Source organism: Rhopilema esculentum, chromosome 14 (genome assembly GCF_057945365.1).
Source record: "Rhopilema esculentum isolate cy_ngs chromosome 14, ASM5794536v1, whole genome shotgun sequence".
NCBI classification, from domain to species: Eukaryota; Metazoa; Cnidaria; class Scyphozoa; order Rhizostomeae; family Rhizostomatidae; genus Rhopilema; species Rhopilema esculentum.
This window is the reverse complement of record NC_142828.1, coordinates 2,387,612-2,402,662: the sequence shown is the minus strand read 5'-3', so window position 1 is coordinate 2,402,662 and position 15,051 is coordinate 2,387,612. Positions and strand designations below refer to the sequence as shown.

General features: G+C 38.1%; 1 protein-coding gene across 2 annotated transcripts in view; it reads right to left on the bottom strand.

The window, feature by feature from the left end:
* The window catches only part of LOC135695886 (uncharacterized), a 72,075-nt gene that overhangs the window by 43,079 nt on the left and 13,945 nt on the right, over positions 1–15,051 (bottom strand). For both annotated transcript variants that reach the window (XM_065215094.2, XM_065215095.2), the window contains exons 7-17: positions 14,123–14,524; positions 12,926–12,970; positions 11,192–11,695; positions 9,178–9,219; positions 7,871–8,038; positions 6,999–7,118; positions 5,561–5,755; positions 4,524–4,841; positions 3,058–3,323; positions 2,318–2,420; positions 284–500 (exon numbers count right to left, since the gene is read on the bottom strand). In XM_065215094.2, the coding sequence (XP_065071166.2) occupies positions 284–500; positions 2,318–2,420; positions 3,058–3,323; positions 4,524–4,841; positions 5,561–5,755; positions 6,999–7,118; positions 7,871–8,038; positions 9,178–9,219; positions 11,192–11,695; positions 12,926–12,970; positions 14,123–14,524 (2,380 nt within the window). The remainder of the gene's footprint in view (positions 1–283; positions 501–2,317; positions 2,421–3,057; positions 3,324–4,523; positions 4,842–5,560; positions 5,756–6,998; positions 7,119–7,870; positions 8,039–9,177; positions 9,220–11,191; positions 11,696–12,925; positions 12,971–14,122; positions 14,525–15,051) is intronic.

The window sequence follows — 15,051 nt, the reverse complement described above, 5'->3', positions numbered from 1 at the left end:
TTTGTCAGTCTATGATCCCCTTTGCACCCTGTGGGCTACCCTGGGTGTCAGAGCCTCAGTGAAAGAGTGAGCAGATGAAGAGTGACCTATCTCTATGGTCCGACCATTGTTCGACCATCTCTTTCACTAGGCCTCTGGTACTCTGGCCATACAATTAGAGAAAGATACTAGCACAATCACCGACCGCGACACTACAAAGCATTCTATGATGAAAATAATTGTGGAAATGCCGAGTTTCAGGTGGCAAAAAAAGCAAATAAAAATATTAATTGCTGATGCTTACAAAATTGTCTGTTGAATATCACGAGAGGTATTGCCGACTTTAACACCCAAATCTACCAAATTTCCTCCTCCGTTATTGACAATACGTATAGTAGTGATCTTATGACGACTTCCTAAATCTATCATAAGCCATTCACCAGTCACTGCCTCGCAATTGCCATTCATCACAAAACTTTGTATCCCCGAAGTTGCCACACTTTTTCCTTTTGCAAGGTCGTCTGTAAGGGAATGGAGATTGTTAAGTGCCGCAAAGGGAAATATGGTAAATTCATACCATATACGTACGGCGGTAGTTAAGGTTTGACATTTGGGGGGGGGGGGGGTTGCAAAAAATCTTTCTACAAAAATGTAGAAATGACTATATTACAAATAACGTACAGAGATTGTTGCCAAAAAAATAAACAAATTGTTTTAGCATTTTTAATTGAAAGCGTTATCAAACAACATTTTAAAATACATATTCTCAATCTTTTACATAACCAAACCAACACAGTTATGGGAGATAAGGTTAAGAGGCAACTAATAATCGAACTCAGTACATCTGCACATTGCATTCAACAGATCAAGAGTATCTGTTCTCCAATCTGCAGAAGGTCGAGTTTGGGGTCTTTCTAGAATATTGGCGAGCCCAAACTCTCTACCCCCTTTTACTTCCCCCTGCACATACACATGCTTTGCATTCATACGAAAATCTAAAATTAAAGCTAATAAGCGCTACAAATTTAAAGAATAGGGTTTCTCTGGCTACAGTTCGATCAAGATCAGAAGTTCAATGCTATGCTGAATGACAAATAATATGGTATTGTCTACTTTAGCCCTCTATCCGCTTTGGCGTACAATTTCGATATTCTGCAGAATGAGGCGCTAATTACCTAATAACCGAGAATTGTCTTTTGGCCTTTGTTGCAAATACGAGGCTCCTCTGTATTGACTTACTCACATAACAATTGTGGAACAGTGGTGACAATTTCGGCTGGACTGTCCGGATATTTCTCAAATAAATCTCATTGCGGGCGCACAACAGTGTATTCCTCTACGGCGATTGTTTCCGGATAATACACCAATTCGACTTACGACCTCATTTTGGAAATTTCTCCAAACTTCATTATACGACTTTTTTAAGCTCAGATTTGGTTTTATCGTTTTACCATATACCAGGCGGTATACCATTTTTCATATTGTTTGAGCTGGTATTTTAGATTTTACCGAGAAATGAAGTTTGAAAACTTGTAAGGGATTTGACCGCAAAAATCGTTCCGGTGGAAACTTCACCCCCTAGTCGCCAATCACGGTCAAATCCCTTTTTTATCGTTTTTATCTTTATGTCGTCATAAAATCAATATCGTGAGCAATATCATAAAGAAAACTTACTGCCATTGCTGTCAATCCGAATCTGAGGTCAAAGATTTTGTACAAAAGAATTTGAAGACTTTTTCAAAATGAGGCCGTAAGTCGAATTGGTGTATTCATTTTTTATTATTTCAGAAAAAACCACTAAAAGAGGATAGTGAAAGAAAAAAAAAGCACCCATATCAGGCTAGTTTCAGGTTTTATAGCAGACCCAGGCGGTCGAACACAATTCTTGAGCCGAACACACTTCTGGAGCCGAACACACTTCTGGAGCCGAACACACTTCTGGAGCCGAACACACTTCTGGAGCCGTTTTATAATGTTCGATTTGAAGATGTTTGAGTAAATCAATGGCCATCACTGTCACGACAAAATACTTGATGGAAGATCTATCGAGTAGATCATTTTTGATTACGTTCGTCGATTATCTCACTTATAATCTTGGCATTAAGATGATCGGTTAACGATCAATCGATTTGAAAATCTTCCAGTTAATGATTTTTGCTTGCCTCGAAAATAATCATTTTGACGTCACCTAATCGTTTGGCGATCGATCGAGTAGATAAAGTTTGATGATAGCTTTTTATGACATTTAACATCCTATATTTAATTTTTTTTTGAAATTTTAAAAGAAAACTGAACTCAGTATGAACAAAGTTAGGCAGAAGCTTAGCTTGATTCTCACATTGATTTGCAGGCACAAGAGAACATCTTTCCTTCGAAAAGCTGATATCATCAATCGCAATACTTTTGGCATTGCTGGAACCACCAGAGGCAACGAATGATATCTAGAGTAGAAGAAAAACTTATTACTTTAAAGAAGGACGAAAACTTCTATCGTTTAGCATTAATACGGTTGTCTCTATCACAAATTATTTGGGAATAGGCCTGTGGACGGGACTGTGGATGGACATATCCATGGACCTGTGGGTGAACCTATAGGTGGACCTATGAGTGGACCTGTGGATGGGCCCGATGGTGAATGTGGCTAGGCATATGGGAGGGCATGCCGACATGCATGCGGATGGAACCTACAATACTCTCGTAAACATATTTGTGTGTAGGAAATGAAATTCAAAAATACAATCTAGTTGCCACATCCAGTTTACACTGATTGGCTTACTTTGATTGATTTGAGATGTGTTTAAATTCGACTCAAAGATTCATCTAAATAATTATGTAGAGAGAATTTATTTCGTATTATTGAAATGAATTTGAAACACACAAATGCTGCAGCGTATTAAATTTTCACTTCAATATGCTACGCAAAATAAACAGTTGCTTTTTTCATAATCAAATAATAAATATTCGCAAATGCTCGTCATTTTAAATTTAGATAAATTTAGCAACTCATTTCGATAACTTTTTGTAACTACTGTAGGCACAACATAAAAAACTGCTATCAAGTTTTATTTTTCAACTCACTTGAAACAGGTCTTCTCCATCATTCAAAAATGCCTCTAAGGGAACAGTAGCCTTCTTCCAGTATTGACCTTGGCTGTCAGATATTTTCAATAAGAGATGGGCGCTTTGCTTACGATGTATGTTGACCAATAGAGATCTGCTGCCAGTATTATTCATAGAGTACCAAAACTGTAGACATTTAGATGTGGGGTCAAAATATCTTGTCTTGTACACAAGGGGCATCCCAGGAAATTTCTCGTCAGCAACATCAGCGTAGAGATAATTTTCTACGTATGTGAAAAAGAAAAGAAGCTATTAATGAATCATCTGATTATTAAAACTCTTATTGTTCCAATACTGCCGATACTCGCGTGTGAAGACCATAAGGGTTTTACAAATGCATTGACTGAAAAATCTCAAACAAGACGTAAATATCGGGGGTATGTGGGGGTTTCAAACTCCTACTCCCAATCTCCCAATTCTTTGATTTAGTCGGAAAACTTGAGAGTAATGGGAAAATTTAAGTCACAATTCCAATGTCTATTTCCGTTAGAGAACAACATAATGCTAATGCCGATAATTTTCTCAGTCAAGAAAGGAAGTAACCGTTCCGTATTAAGTTAAGATCGGAAAGGAGAATCTTATTGAAATCTTTGTAAAAAATTATAATTGGCTTTTTGTCAGTTGGAAACTTCGTAACCGCCCAAAAATATCCTCAATAGACATCCCTGACCCAACGGTAAAGAAGATTTTAAGTCAACACATCTGAAATGCAAACAACTTTGGTATAAGAGTAAGTGTAAAATGTTCTTTGTATTAATAAAATCCAGGTCAACAACCTAACGGAGGAAACATTACATGAAGCAAAGCTATTGATTATTTTGCATATTAACTAAAGATAATATTGGTGTTAAATGGTTAACTTCACTAAAGTTATCCTGTTCTCTATCCGAGTCATTTTCTATTTAACTTGAATTGCTCCTGCTAATTTTTTTAACTCAAAATAGCATGGTAACTTAAAACAAAGCCTACCACAATGTACATTTTTTGTTGGACATTCTTTTAAGTATAAAACCTTGCATGGTGAGCAAAAGGTAAGCGTAAATTTATATCCAGGCGGGTATCCATAAGTATAATGGTAGTACGAATGGCGAGTTTACCCCGGAAGGGATCGATCTCCAAACTACCGGATATTAATTTCACCGGATATTTATTCTTGTATCTGGATATTAATTTAATCGGTGTATCGGTATAAAGTGTTCTGTTTTCGTTTTTCTTTGCAGTTCGAAACCGAGCTTTTCATTATAGTGCCCGACAGAACGTTAGGAAGAGTACAAATTAGTTGATAACGGTTGGTAAAGGTAACGTTAAAAGACTTTTGCAGAAAGGTAACGGTTGGGGTTGAGGTAAGAATAGGTACATTCAGCTGAAAACAGGAAAGTCGATAAGAAGGTGAAAACTTTTACGTATATCTTAAAAAAACCTACCTGGCAACTTTTCTTTGTATGTAACGGAGAGATAGGAAGCTTCTAACGAAGTGGAAAATTTACACACGTAAGTTTGCCATTCAAAAACAAGGAACAGCATTTTCTTCATGTTGGAGTGTTTAAATCGAAGAATTGGCAATACCAAGTCTTTGATATCTGGCGATCTGTCATAAAATTTTTCCATTGGCCCAAACTTCCAAGTAATTGGGCCGAAATAAAGCCCAGCACGGAAAGATTTGTACCTACACTCAGTTATGAATTCGTCAAACTCTGTGTCACGAGGAACCACAACGTATAAATTCACTGCGCATTCCATATCTAAAGAAGGTTTAACACGTACAAATTCAGAGAGTAAAAGATTTATGCTAAAAACATGCTTTGCATAAAAATATGTCAATTAAATAAACTCAATATAAATTTAAAGGCAAATACCATGGCTACATAAAATTAGTTAAAAATAGTTTAAACTAAAATTATGAACAATAACTTCTAAACACGACATTTGCACTTCCAAGCAGCCGTACATGAAGATTGACAATGATTGGTGATATTTGACGACGATTGATGATGATTTGTGATGTTTGATGTTGAGGGGCAGTGATTTGTGATAATTGATGATTTTTGACGACGATTTATGATGGTTGACAAAGATTGCCGTTGTTTGATGACGACTGATGATGATTGGCGATGTTTGATAGCGATTAATTATGATGTGCAATGATTGGTGATTTTTGACAACGATTAATGATGATTGGCAATGATTGATGATGACTGCTGATGTTTGATGATAATTGGCAATGATTTGTTATGTTTGATGACGTTTGATGACAATTGACAATGGTTGGTGATGTTTGATGATGAATATTCGAATAAATAGTGGGCTAGTTTTCATTACGATGTTAAAGCCTTACTCAACAGACAACGCTGCTTTATCAAAAAAACACATACTATCGAAACATAAGACATGTTCAGCGTCGTCTACAAAAAGAAATCATGATATTACTCAGAGAAAATACAGAACAGTATTACCAACTTACCCATAGCACCGGTTTTTCTCAAAACCATGTGGGCACTCTCTAAAATCATGGGCGTCGATGTACCTTCCAGATCATAAGTTACAGACGACAGCAAAGAAACACCATTTTCAAAATCGTTATCTCTACAGCTACCATCTTTGAAGGTTGAATATTTGGAGGGTGAAAAGAGTTTTCTAAGCAACGGGTTTTCACTAGCTGTGGAAATAAATATTAAGATATCATGCATTGACGAAAAGGATTAAATTGTTAACGAATAGTAGGAGAATTTATGTTACTTATAATATTTTGTAAAAGTATAAAACATTGGATGTTACATATACGAAAAGGGCAGATACGGTTTCTAACAAATCTAAACGAAGTCAACTTTGTATAGATAAAAACTTGCCAAAAACTTGCGAAGTCAAAATAAAATTTTTTAACGAATATTCAAAAATCAAACACATAATTTCGCCCCGCCCCGCCCCGCCCCGTTTAACACCTTCAAGCCATTGAAACTTTGGATATCTCCAGGGGGATAACAAATAATATCAACTAAAAATAGTAATGTCTACAGCACCACATCAAACAACATCAAACAATATGTTATCCAAGAACCTATTTGCCTACTACAAACCATATTCAGCCATATCATCACTTTTTAATGTAATCGTTTCTTGCTATAGCAGTATTGATCGAAAAGAAAATAAACATCAGCCATTAGGAGAGACCTTTGATACCACTTACCATAGTATTCTCTTAATAAAACAACAAAGATGTGGCATTAGTATTAAAGAATTTGCGTGGTCCCCTATCTATTCAGGGTCCGCGCCACCGGGGGGGGGGGGCGGAGTGGCCATGGCCCCCACTTTTTTGCGAAGCATGTAGTTTTAAAGCTGCCGTAAAAGGGGTAAAAGGCCTTGGCCCCCTAAATTTTAGCCTTGCCCCCCCCCCTCAAATTTTAAATTCCTGGCGCGGGCCCTGCTATTTAACAGGACACAAGCAGTATTGCTAGAATGCCTGCCAAAGGCACTTGGAACAACCTGCAATTTGCTCTGCATTTTATATCTTCATTACTTTTCCAAAAAAATACTACTTTCACCCTCTTCCCCCTAGAACAATGTTGATAGTTTATTTAAATATCACAACAGAATCCCAAAAAATGTACTTTCTTAGCCCCTTACCCGTTTTGTAGTAAACCATCATTGTTCTCTGGAGGAGAGGGGGATGGCTGAATTTGATCTTGCAAAACTGACATCAGTGTTGCAAGACTTTTGGCACGCATTGTACCTCAGTGGGCGAAATTCAGAATTACGAATGGTTTAAATTGTGTTCCGGACCACCAAAATCCGTTCGTTTATGCTAATATGTGTAATGTTATAAATTTCATTTTGAAACTAGAGATATGAGCAAAACATGAACCTCTTTCTGAAAATTAAACTTAGAATTCAAATCAACTTACACATTCTTGAAGAGCCTGTAACGTCTTTACAAGGGCCACTGTTGTAGTCCAAAGTACAGTCATTGCCAATCTTCCAGTCACCATAGTTGGTTAACAAATTAACTGAAAAGTCTATATCAGCTGAAGACAAAAATTAGAAAACATAGTCAAATTAACAAATAGCACTAATGGGCAGGGGGGTTGGCATACTTTGCGGTAGCTGTTTTTACGGTCAAAAGGGGTAGTATTTTGTATTGTCATCAGAACAATGTTAGGCCGGTTTTCTTAAAATATACACGCAAAACATGCTGGTTGCATAAGAGACTTCAACTCAAACATGCCTTGCGCAGAGCGTTAGTTATCGTCAAAAACCTCTCATTGCCACCATAAAGCCTGTTAGCAAATTGCTTTTTTTTAGTAGTTACACTTGACCGTATGAGGAATTTTTAATCTCGTCGTTTAAATGATTTTTAGAAGGGCTTTTCATAAAGAAATGATATTTCGCTGCGATGCAAAAGCACCTACCTTCCTATTTCATCTTTACTGCTAAATTTTATTATGGCATTTTTCTTCTGATGCCCAAATTTTTCGAATTAACTAAAAGAAATTCACTGCCTCACGGCGGCTTGATATACCTATACAATAAATATGCAAATAGATGCTACTGGGAACTAGCTGTGTAAGCAGGTGCAATTTTTTTAACGCAATGCATTTACTGTTAAATGCTTCTGCGACTAGGCAAGAGTTTCCAAAACAACGACTGTGTGAGAAAGAATTGTCGGGAGAAGGACGTATACGGCCTTAAAAACGGGGAAGGTCAGCTACACCACATTTCTTTGATTGATCCTCCTCTCGGAACGAAAAACGTTAATAACGCCAAAAATATCACAAACCTTTTGGCAATTGAGTATCACAATAGCGCCATTTTCCATTATATATTGCATCTAATGAGCACCAAGGAGCATCTGCGTCAATGCTTATACAGGCCGAATACGTCAAAGTATTGTACGTGAAAGGAAAGACACACTGCACACTTGTATTGACAATGAAGCTCGAGTCTCCTATGATGTAAATACAAAAGAGGAACATTTCCCATGAGATCGCTTATCAGGGACTGCGTAAACGGGAAAGCTTGGGACTTAAGCCCCCCAAATAATTGTAAAAACTGTATTTTAGACAAAGAAATTATCGCCTTGCTTTTGATCTTTTGCAAGTTTAGCCCACAAAACATCTTCAGTTCCCCCCCAAGCCGTAATATGCTCCGCGGTCTCTGTCACATAAACGATAGAAAATAATCTAAAAATACATTATCCACCTGGAAATCAAAACCTCTACTAATATGGATTCTATGGATTTGATGATTATCCAATGATTCTGAATCTCAATTTTTAATGATCATGTCAATGATTTCCATTAGATTTCCATAACAATGGCTGAACTTAGGAGCCTCTATTCAGGGAGGTATTAGCCTCTCATGATGCTTGGGAGGTGTGCTGCGGCTAATGCCGAGTTCTATGGAAGTACGACATCCATCTTCATTTTGAATAACCAGAGTTTGTAATCATAACCCTTATTGGGATTATAACCTACAATCACTGCCAAAAGTCTTGAAACACTAACGTCAGTTTTCAAAGGCAGATTCAGCCACCCCCCGCTCCCCCTAAGAACAATGATGATTTACTATAGAAAAGAGGAAGGGGTTGTGGAGTCCGCTTTTTCGTGTGCCTTGTATGATATTTTTCTATACTTTCAGCATTGTTTTGGGGGGAAAAGGGGGACGGAAGTAGTTGTATTCGGGAAAACAAAATGAAAATAGGAAATCTCAGCACAAAGTGTTGGGTGTTCCAAGTAATTTTGGCAGTGATTGTATATTAAGATCTTAGTTACAGATGTATATTCAACATTTCCAGAAATAGTCTGCGAATGAAAGAATTCTAAAGGATTCTTATTAATTGTGCAAAAGAATTAACGTGCGTATCTAATCTTTTCTGGGTCTAAAAATAATGCATTAAAATTGTTACATAAAAGTTATTTATTAAGGCAGTAGAAGATATCGGATACACAGAAGTTCGAATTATGAGATGACTTCGAAAGCATCTTATCTTTTGTGAAATGATACCAGGTTTTTAAGCAGCACAATACATTGAAAAAAACCAATGTTTATTTAGTTAATGTTACAAATTGTAACGAATATACTCACGTGTTTCCAAAGACATGCTAAGCGGTTTGCCAGCTTCACTTGCTAAAAGGACGATAAATCACGATCAATCAATCACGCAATCAAAATTAAACCTGATTGATTAGCGGCAAAATTAAACCTGATTGATTAGCGGCTAACATATAATTTTTCCTGGTACAATTTACTTACATTGATCGTTATTTAACAAATAAAAGGTCCGAATAGGAGGTTATCTTACTTAAAATAAACACATTAACAACTATGAAATATAGTTGCAAGGTCCTGTCAATCTCTAGACAAATTTACCGACAGGGTTCTATTCAGATGGAATATTTCAAAATTGACATTTCAAAATTATAACTGCTGACCAAACAACAACAGTTCAAAAAGAGCAGGTTTGGCCATACCAAAGATGTCCCTCAAAAGCAGGCTTAAGAATGATACTAGGGCCAAATGCCCCATATAGCAGTTTTTCTTCCCTTAAACTGCGGGCGGCACTTAGCCATATTTGATATGCTTACAGCAGCCACGTAGCTGTGCCCCCCAAATGAAAATTTTGACAACAGCTTGCCCCCTCTGGCTACAGTTTTTCCAAATGATATTTTGAAAAGTTGGCACAATTATAATTCCATGAGCTTGATTTTGTCCAAATATATCTCTTTGTTATATATCTGTTTTCTTGTTTTAAAGCCTGCCCCCCTCAGGTATGGTTCTTGCTCGAGTTTGCCCCCCCCCCCCCCAGCCGACACCTACAGCTACGTGATTGGCTTACAGTGCCACGGGCAAGTGAAGAACAAGCATCTACAAGCCATCTTTAATGCTTCTGCTGTAGATGATAAAAATTTGGGGTACACCTAGTGCTTCAACGAGTCGTGGTATGTCCTTTTTGCGAAAACGGAATTCTGGGAAACTTTCGTTTTCAGTGACATTGCCTAAACCGAATCTTTCCTAAGTCCAGTGGGAAAACAGAAAATATACTTTGTGATTCGAAATGTGCAACTGCAAACATTTCATCTTCAGATCATCGACATATTACACCACAGCACTAATCGTTGTAATCATCATTTTGATCTTAGGAATCGTTTGCCATGGCAGGACAAATCTAAACAACTATAAGTTACGTGTGAGCTCGAGTCCAAATTCTAGTTGGGAACCTCGGGGGGGGGGGGTGGGGCCTCTGCAATCGCACTCGCACTGGATCTAAACCTCCCTGATAACCAGTCCAGCTCGACTTACTAGAAGCATTTACCACCAGCATAGCATCCGACACGTGCTTCCATTAAACCTCCCAACAACAACAGTACACGCCGGCCAAAGTTTAATTCAGCTCAGCTTTCTAGCGGCAGTTAGGGTCTGTCGGTATGTCAGATGCGAAGTGTTGCAAATAAAATTTTCAATGTCGGTGTACGGTGCGTTTTGGTACCATATGCAAAATTTTATAATATTGTGAAAGGCAATGTGCTTCAACTCTTGTGATTTCATAGTAGTACGAAGTTATGGCATGTTATGAGTAACAAATTGAGCACAATGCTTTGCGAGTTTAAAATTTCACACTTGTCAATCAAGGAAACTTTGGAGTTGCCATCAAAAATATCGATTGTTCTTTACATTCTAAAGAATATGAACCAGAACACTTGTGTACCCGGACCGGTTCACATGCTAAATTTCACCATTCGTTTCGGTTCCTTATTTTTTAAAGGCTTAGGTACACTTTTGCATAACCAAAATTGCCATGCGTTTGTGTAGAAAGTGGGCTAAGAAATGAAAGTAGGCTACCCGGAAACGGCCCCTAGCAATACTTTGCTAAGGTAGTACCTTCGTGCCCCTAAATATATGGGAACCTCTTTATGTGATAATCATCCCTGACGTGATGGTCACTAGTACCTTAACTTATCTAAGTTATTCTAAGACGCTATCAAGTCATAGCTCACGCATCGCTGTAATCGGAAAATTACACGCAATACAAAGTCGTAACAAGCAAGAAGCAAAAACTTAATGAGAAAATCAATAGCACAAAGATCTTAAATCAACTAACCTGAAATGCATTCGAGTGAACCGACAACGATATCAAGGCGTGCATTGATAGACAGACCTTTTATGGTCATGCTTGTTATTGGCAACTTGCTCATGTCATTATACACCAGTGCATCAGTACTTTCGGTCGCCTGCGTACCACCACAGTTACATGATGCTGGACTAGCACAATGGTTGATAGTTACCCCATTGCGTCCTTTCAGTTCCAAATCAGTAATGATAGAAGCATAAAAGCATTTATAGGTAACTTTTTGGGTGCAACTTTGGGCTGAGCCAATAATGCGACCCATCTGTTCCGTGGACACACTGTAGTCAAATTTCAGTTCAATCGGGGTAGTTATTGGTCCATTCGCCGTTTTAGGAAGCTGACGATGGTACAGATAAAAACGTGCTCCATTTCCATGCCGGACACAACCAAGTTGGAACGAGGATTTTCCAAAAAATATTTCATAAGTGCCTGTACGATTAGCATTAGCTTGCATAGCTTGGAAGCATGATTCCGGCCCTATAAAAGAGAAGGTCTTATTAGATGCAAAGCAACAACATTCATTAATTTCAAAATGGCCTGGATTAACCTTTTTAGATAATTGCCCACAAGGTTGTGTTTAGATACCTGCTTATTTATTACTGCGCATGAAAATAAGCAACTCGTCTTCAACTTTTAGAGGTCAATTGTTTTGATCTTTGGGTAGATTTTCGTACAGACTTACATTACTATTTGCTTGATCGCTACTGGTAGGAGTCATTCACAGCACTGACTGTCGAGAAAGTACGAAATAAGAAGCCCCAAAGGGATTCGGTGTTCCCATGCTCCCTACACAGTTAAAAATATATCCCGGAGATGTTCTTGAATGTTCCCTAAAAACGCTCAAGATCTTGTCCAAATGTTCTCTTGAAATTACGAGATGTTCCCATGTTCCTAGAATAACAACAATTCCCATGTTCCGTTGCTTCCAATAACCCCCAGAGAGGCTAAAAAAAATCCCACAGTTCTCTTCAGCCCATAGTAAGCTCTGATTGCAGAAAATGATTCAATTTGAGATATTTCACGATACCTCCGGTTTTCCCATTCGTTTCGATATATGTCTCTATTTTATGGCCAATATATAGCTTGCTTCTTTGCCACTCAGTTTAATAACTAACTTTTATTATATCGTTCCAGCTCTACCTACGTCGTACCCTCGTTTTCATTCCTTTTCTGTGTCTACTTCTAGTACATGACTTGGTAGTTTTTCTTACATATTCTCACTGCTCAAGCTTATATAATGCAAGCCATTTTCCCAGTTATTCTTTAATATTTGGTCTATTTCTTCACGTGATTCTGCGTTGGTTTTTATTTCAACAGTAGTTTGTAATTAGAATTTAACTTATGCTCCATGTCTCACCTTATTGTTGAATTTTTGATTACGTTTAAAGTCAATCTTGTCGTTTTCAATACCTCTCAAGCCTGATTCCCTTTGCAACTATATTTACAAAGCCGACCTGATATCGTAATGCATGAAAATACAAAATACACCCCCTTTATATCTCGTGAAAGAAAACAGCTACCGCAAAGCATGCTGGTTGCAGAAAGCTTTCGCCGTAACGACAAAGGGGCCTGCATATTTCATGTCTTTGTGAAATTTCATGCAAACTTTCCATAACTAGAGCTGTGCGATTCTAAAAAGTCACAACTTTCGAAAAGAAATCTAGCAATACATAGCTATAAATAAGAGAAAAGAAAATGGCAACTTACGGTACTTCTGAAAGTTGCTCTTTCTCACCGCCAACCAACCTGAACCTAAAAACAAATTCGGATTTTCACTACCGTTGGACTGATTTTCAATTCCCATTGCACTTTACTACCTTTTTCAAGTCAAAAATCGTACACGGGATTAGTCGGACATTCGTCAAGTCGGATCATTTTCCTAACGCCCATAACGGTCTGACTTAAAACAGGATTCAACTGTAGTTTCAAATATTGTCAAAATCATGGCAACATGAACCATGATTATTTCTGACCAAACATCTATCACTAAGTGGAGAAAATGGGTATGATCTATCAACTTTTTTTGCGAATGGGCGTTGTCAAAGAGCCTTTAGATGGGTGTGCTCTTTCTTTATAGGTTACCGAAGCGTGACGTCATCAAAAGTCTATTTTAGAATTTCTTAATTTTCACTATATGTTCTGAAAGAACGGCATAAAATCCCTCTCAATATGCAAAATCAGTTGGATGTGTTCAAAACTGGACGAGATATGGCCAATGAAATATTTAAAGTTTGCTAACGGATTACTGTTATTCTGGTCTGGTTCATAAAGTTATGAACCAAGACCGAATTACAAAAGTTTGATAGGAAAAGAGCCTGTGCGTATGTGGCTATATCTCGGCCAATCTCTAACATATTCAACTGATTTTGCATATTTAGAGGTATTTCATAGAGCCATTTTGAGATATATGGCCAAAATCGAAGAAGTCAAAAATAGATTGTGACGTCATCACTTCGGTACTCTATTCAACACCATGATACGCCACTGGAACTTTTTTGTGTAACTTTGTCCTGGTTGTAGCAATAGAACAAATTTACAATAACCAGTACATCATTGCATGGTTAGTTAAGATGCTCCTGTTAGCATACTTTACAAACTTGAAAAGATAAAAAGAAAACGAATCTATGTGGTCCCGGACGGGTTCTAAAGCACATGGAACACGAAAAGTTGTCTTTTGATTCCAATACAAAAATTCTTGAGGCAACCTTGAGATACATTCGTCCCTCCTCACTTGTGTTTTATGTGTTTTTTGCTACTTTATGCAGTTGTTATCTGTATTATGTAATCTTTAATATTTAGATGCATAAATTAGTGTTAAGTTGTTATATTTAATGTTATGGTCGCAGGGTTGCTATGTATTTCCATGCTCCCTGCTTTTAGTCGGATAAAAAAACAAATTGATACCTGGATTATGAATATCCTTGACTTCATCCTTTGAAAGCGTGAATTTCCAAATTCGAAGGTTGTAAACATGAGATTTCAGGCCATTAGAACGGACAGATATCATGCGTGTCGCGGGAATGAAAGAGCCAGCAACTGCAACATTCGACTGAGCTCTCAGCTGTCCATTGAAGTATGCAGCTAAGCCAGTTTCCAGGGACCAAGTCACAACATACATTCCCCATACTGCTATCGATTGTGAAGTGGACGAAACAGTATACATTCGATCTTGCAATATAAAATCCACTTTAAGAACCCCAGGCATACCCAAACAAATTTTGAAACCAACGTTGTTGCCACCATCACAGCTAACTGAAGTGTTTTGGCCAGAAGTGATCAACAAATTCCCTGAGTTTGCAGTGCTCGCTAAAAATTGATACTTAAGAGTTAAAGATGACAATGCTATTAGAAGTATTTCATGAGAAACGGCGAACGCTCTGATTGACGGGTAATCCGACAGTAGTTTACTGTTACCTGCCATTCATCATCAGGTACCATCTTCTATCAGAAGGTTGGCTACCATGACCCTCCAACTATCCCAAAATCTGAGTTTTGGTTTGTTGTCATGGTCTTGGATAAAACTAAGGGGCTAATATTAGAGATGGGCCCCCAGAACCACCTCTACAGTGTTTTTAAGGGGACACCATCCCTCTTTCCAGGAGTTCTTCCACCCGAAGCCGTTAACCCCTGGAGTCGTAGCTCATCCGCCCTCCTTGCCGGTCTCCCGCCGAGTTAGCCGTTGGCCATCGCTCGTAGCCCTGAGCTAGGGAACCCTGCCAGGTGGAACCAGTCGGGTCAGGCTGGACCTGTAAGCTAATGTAGGGAAGGGACGCTTTAATTCCCCATTCTTGTCCTGTCGGAGCATGCCACTGCCCTGTCATTAATCCCCTTTA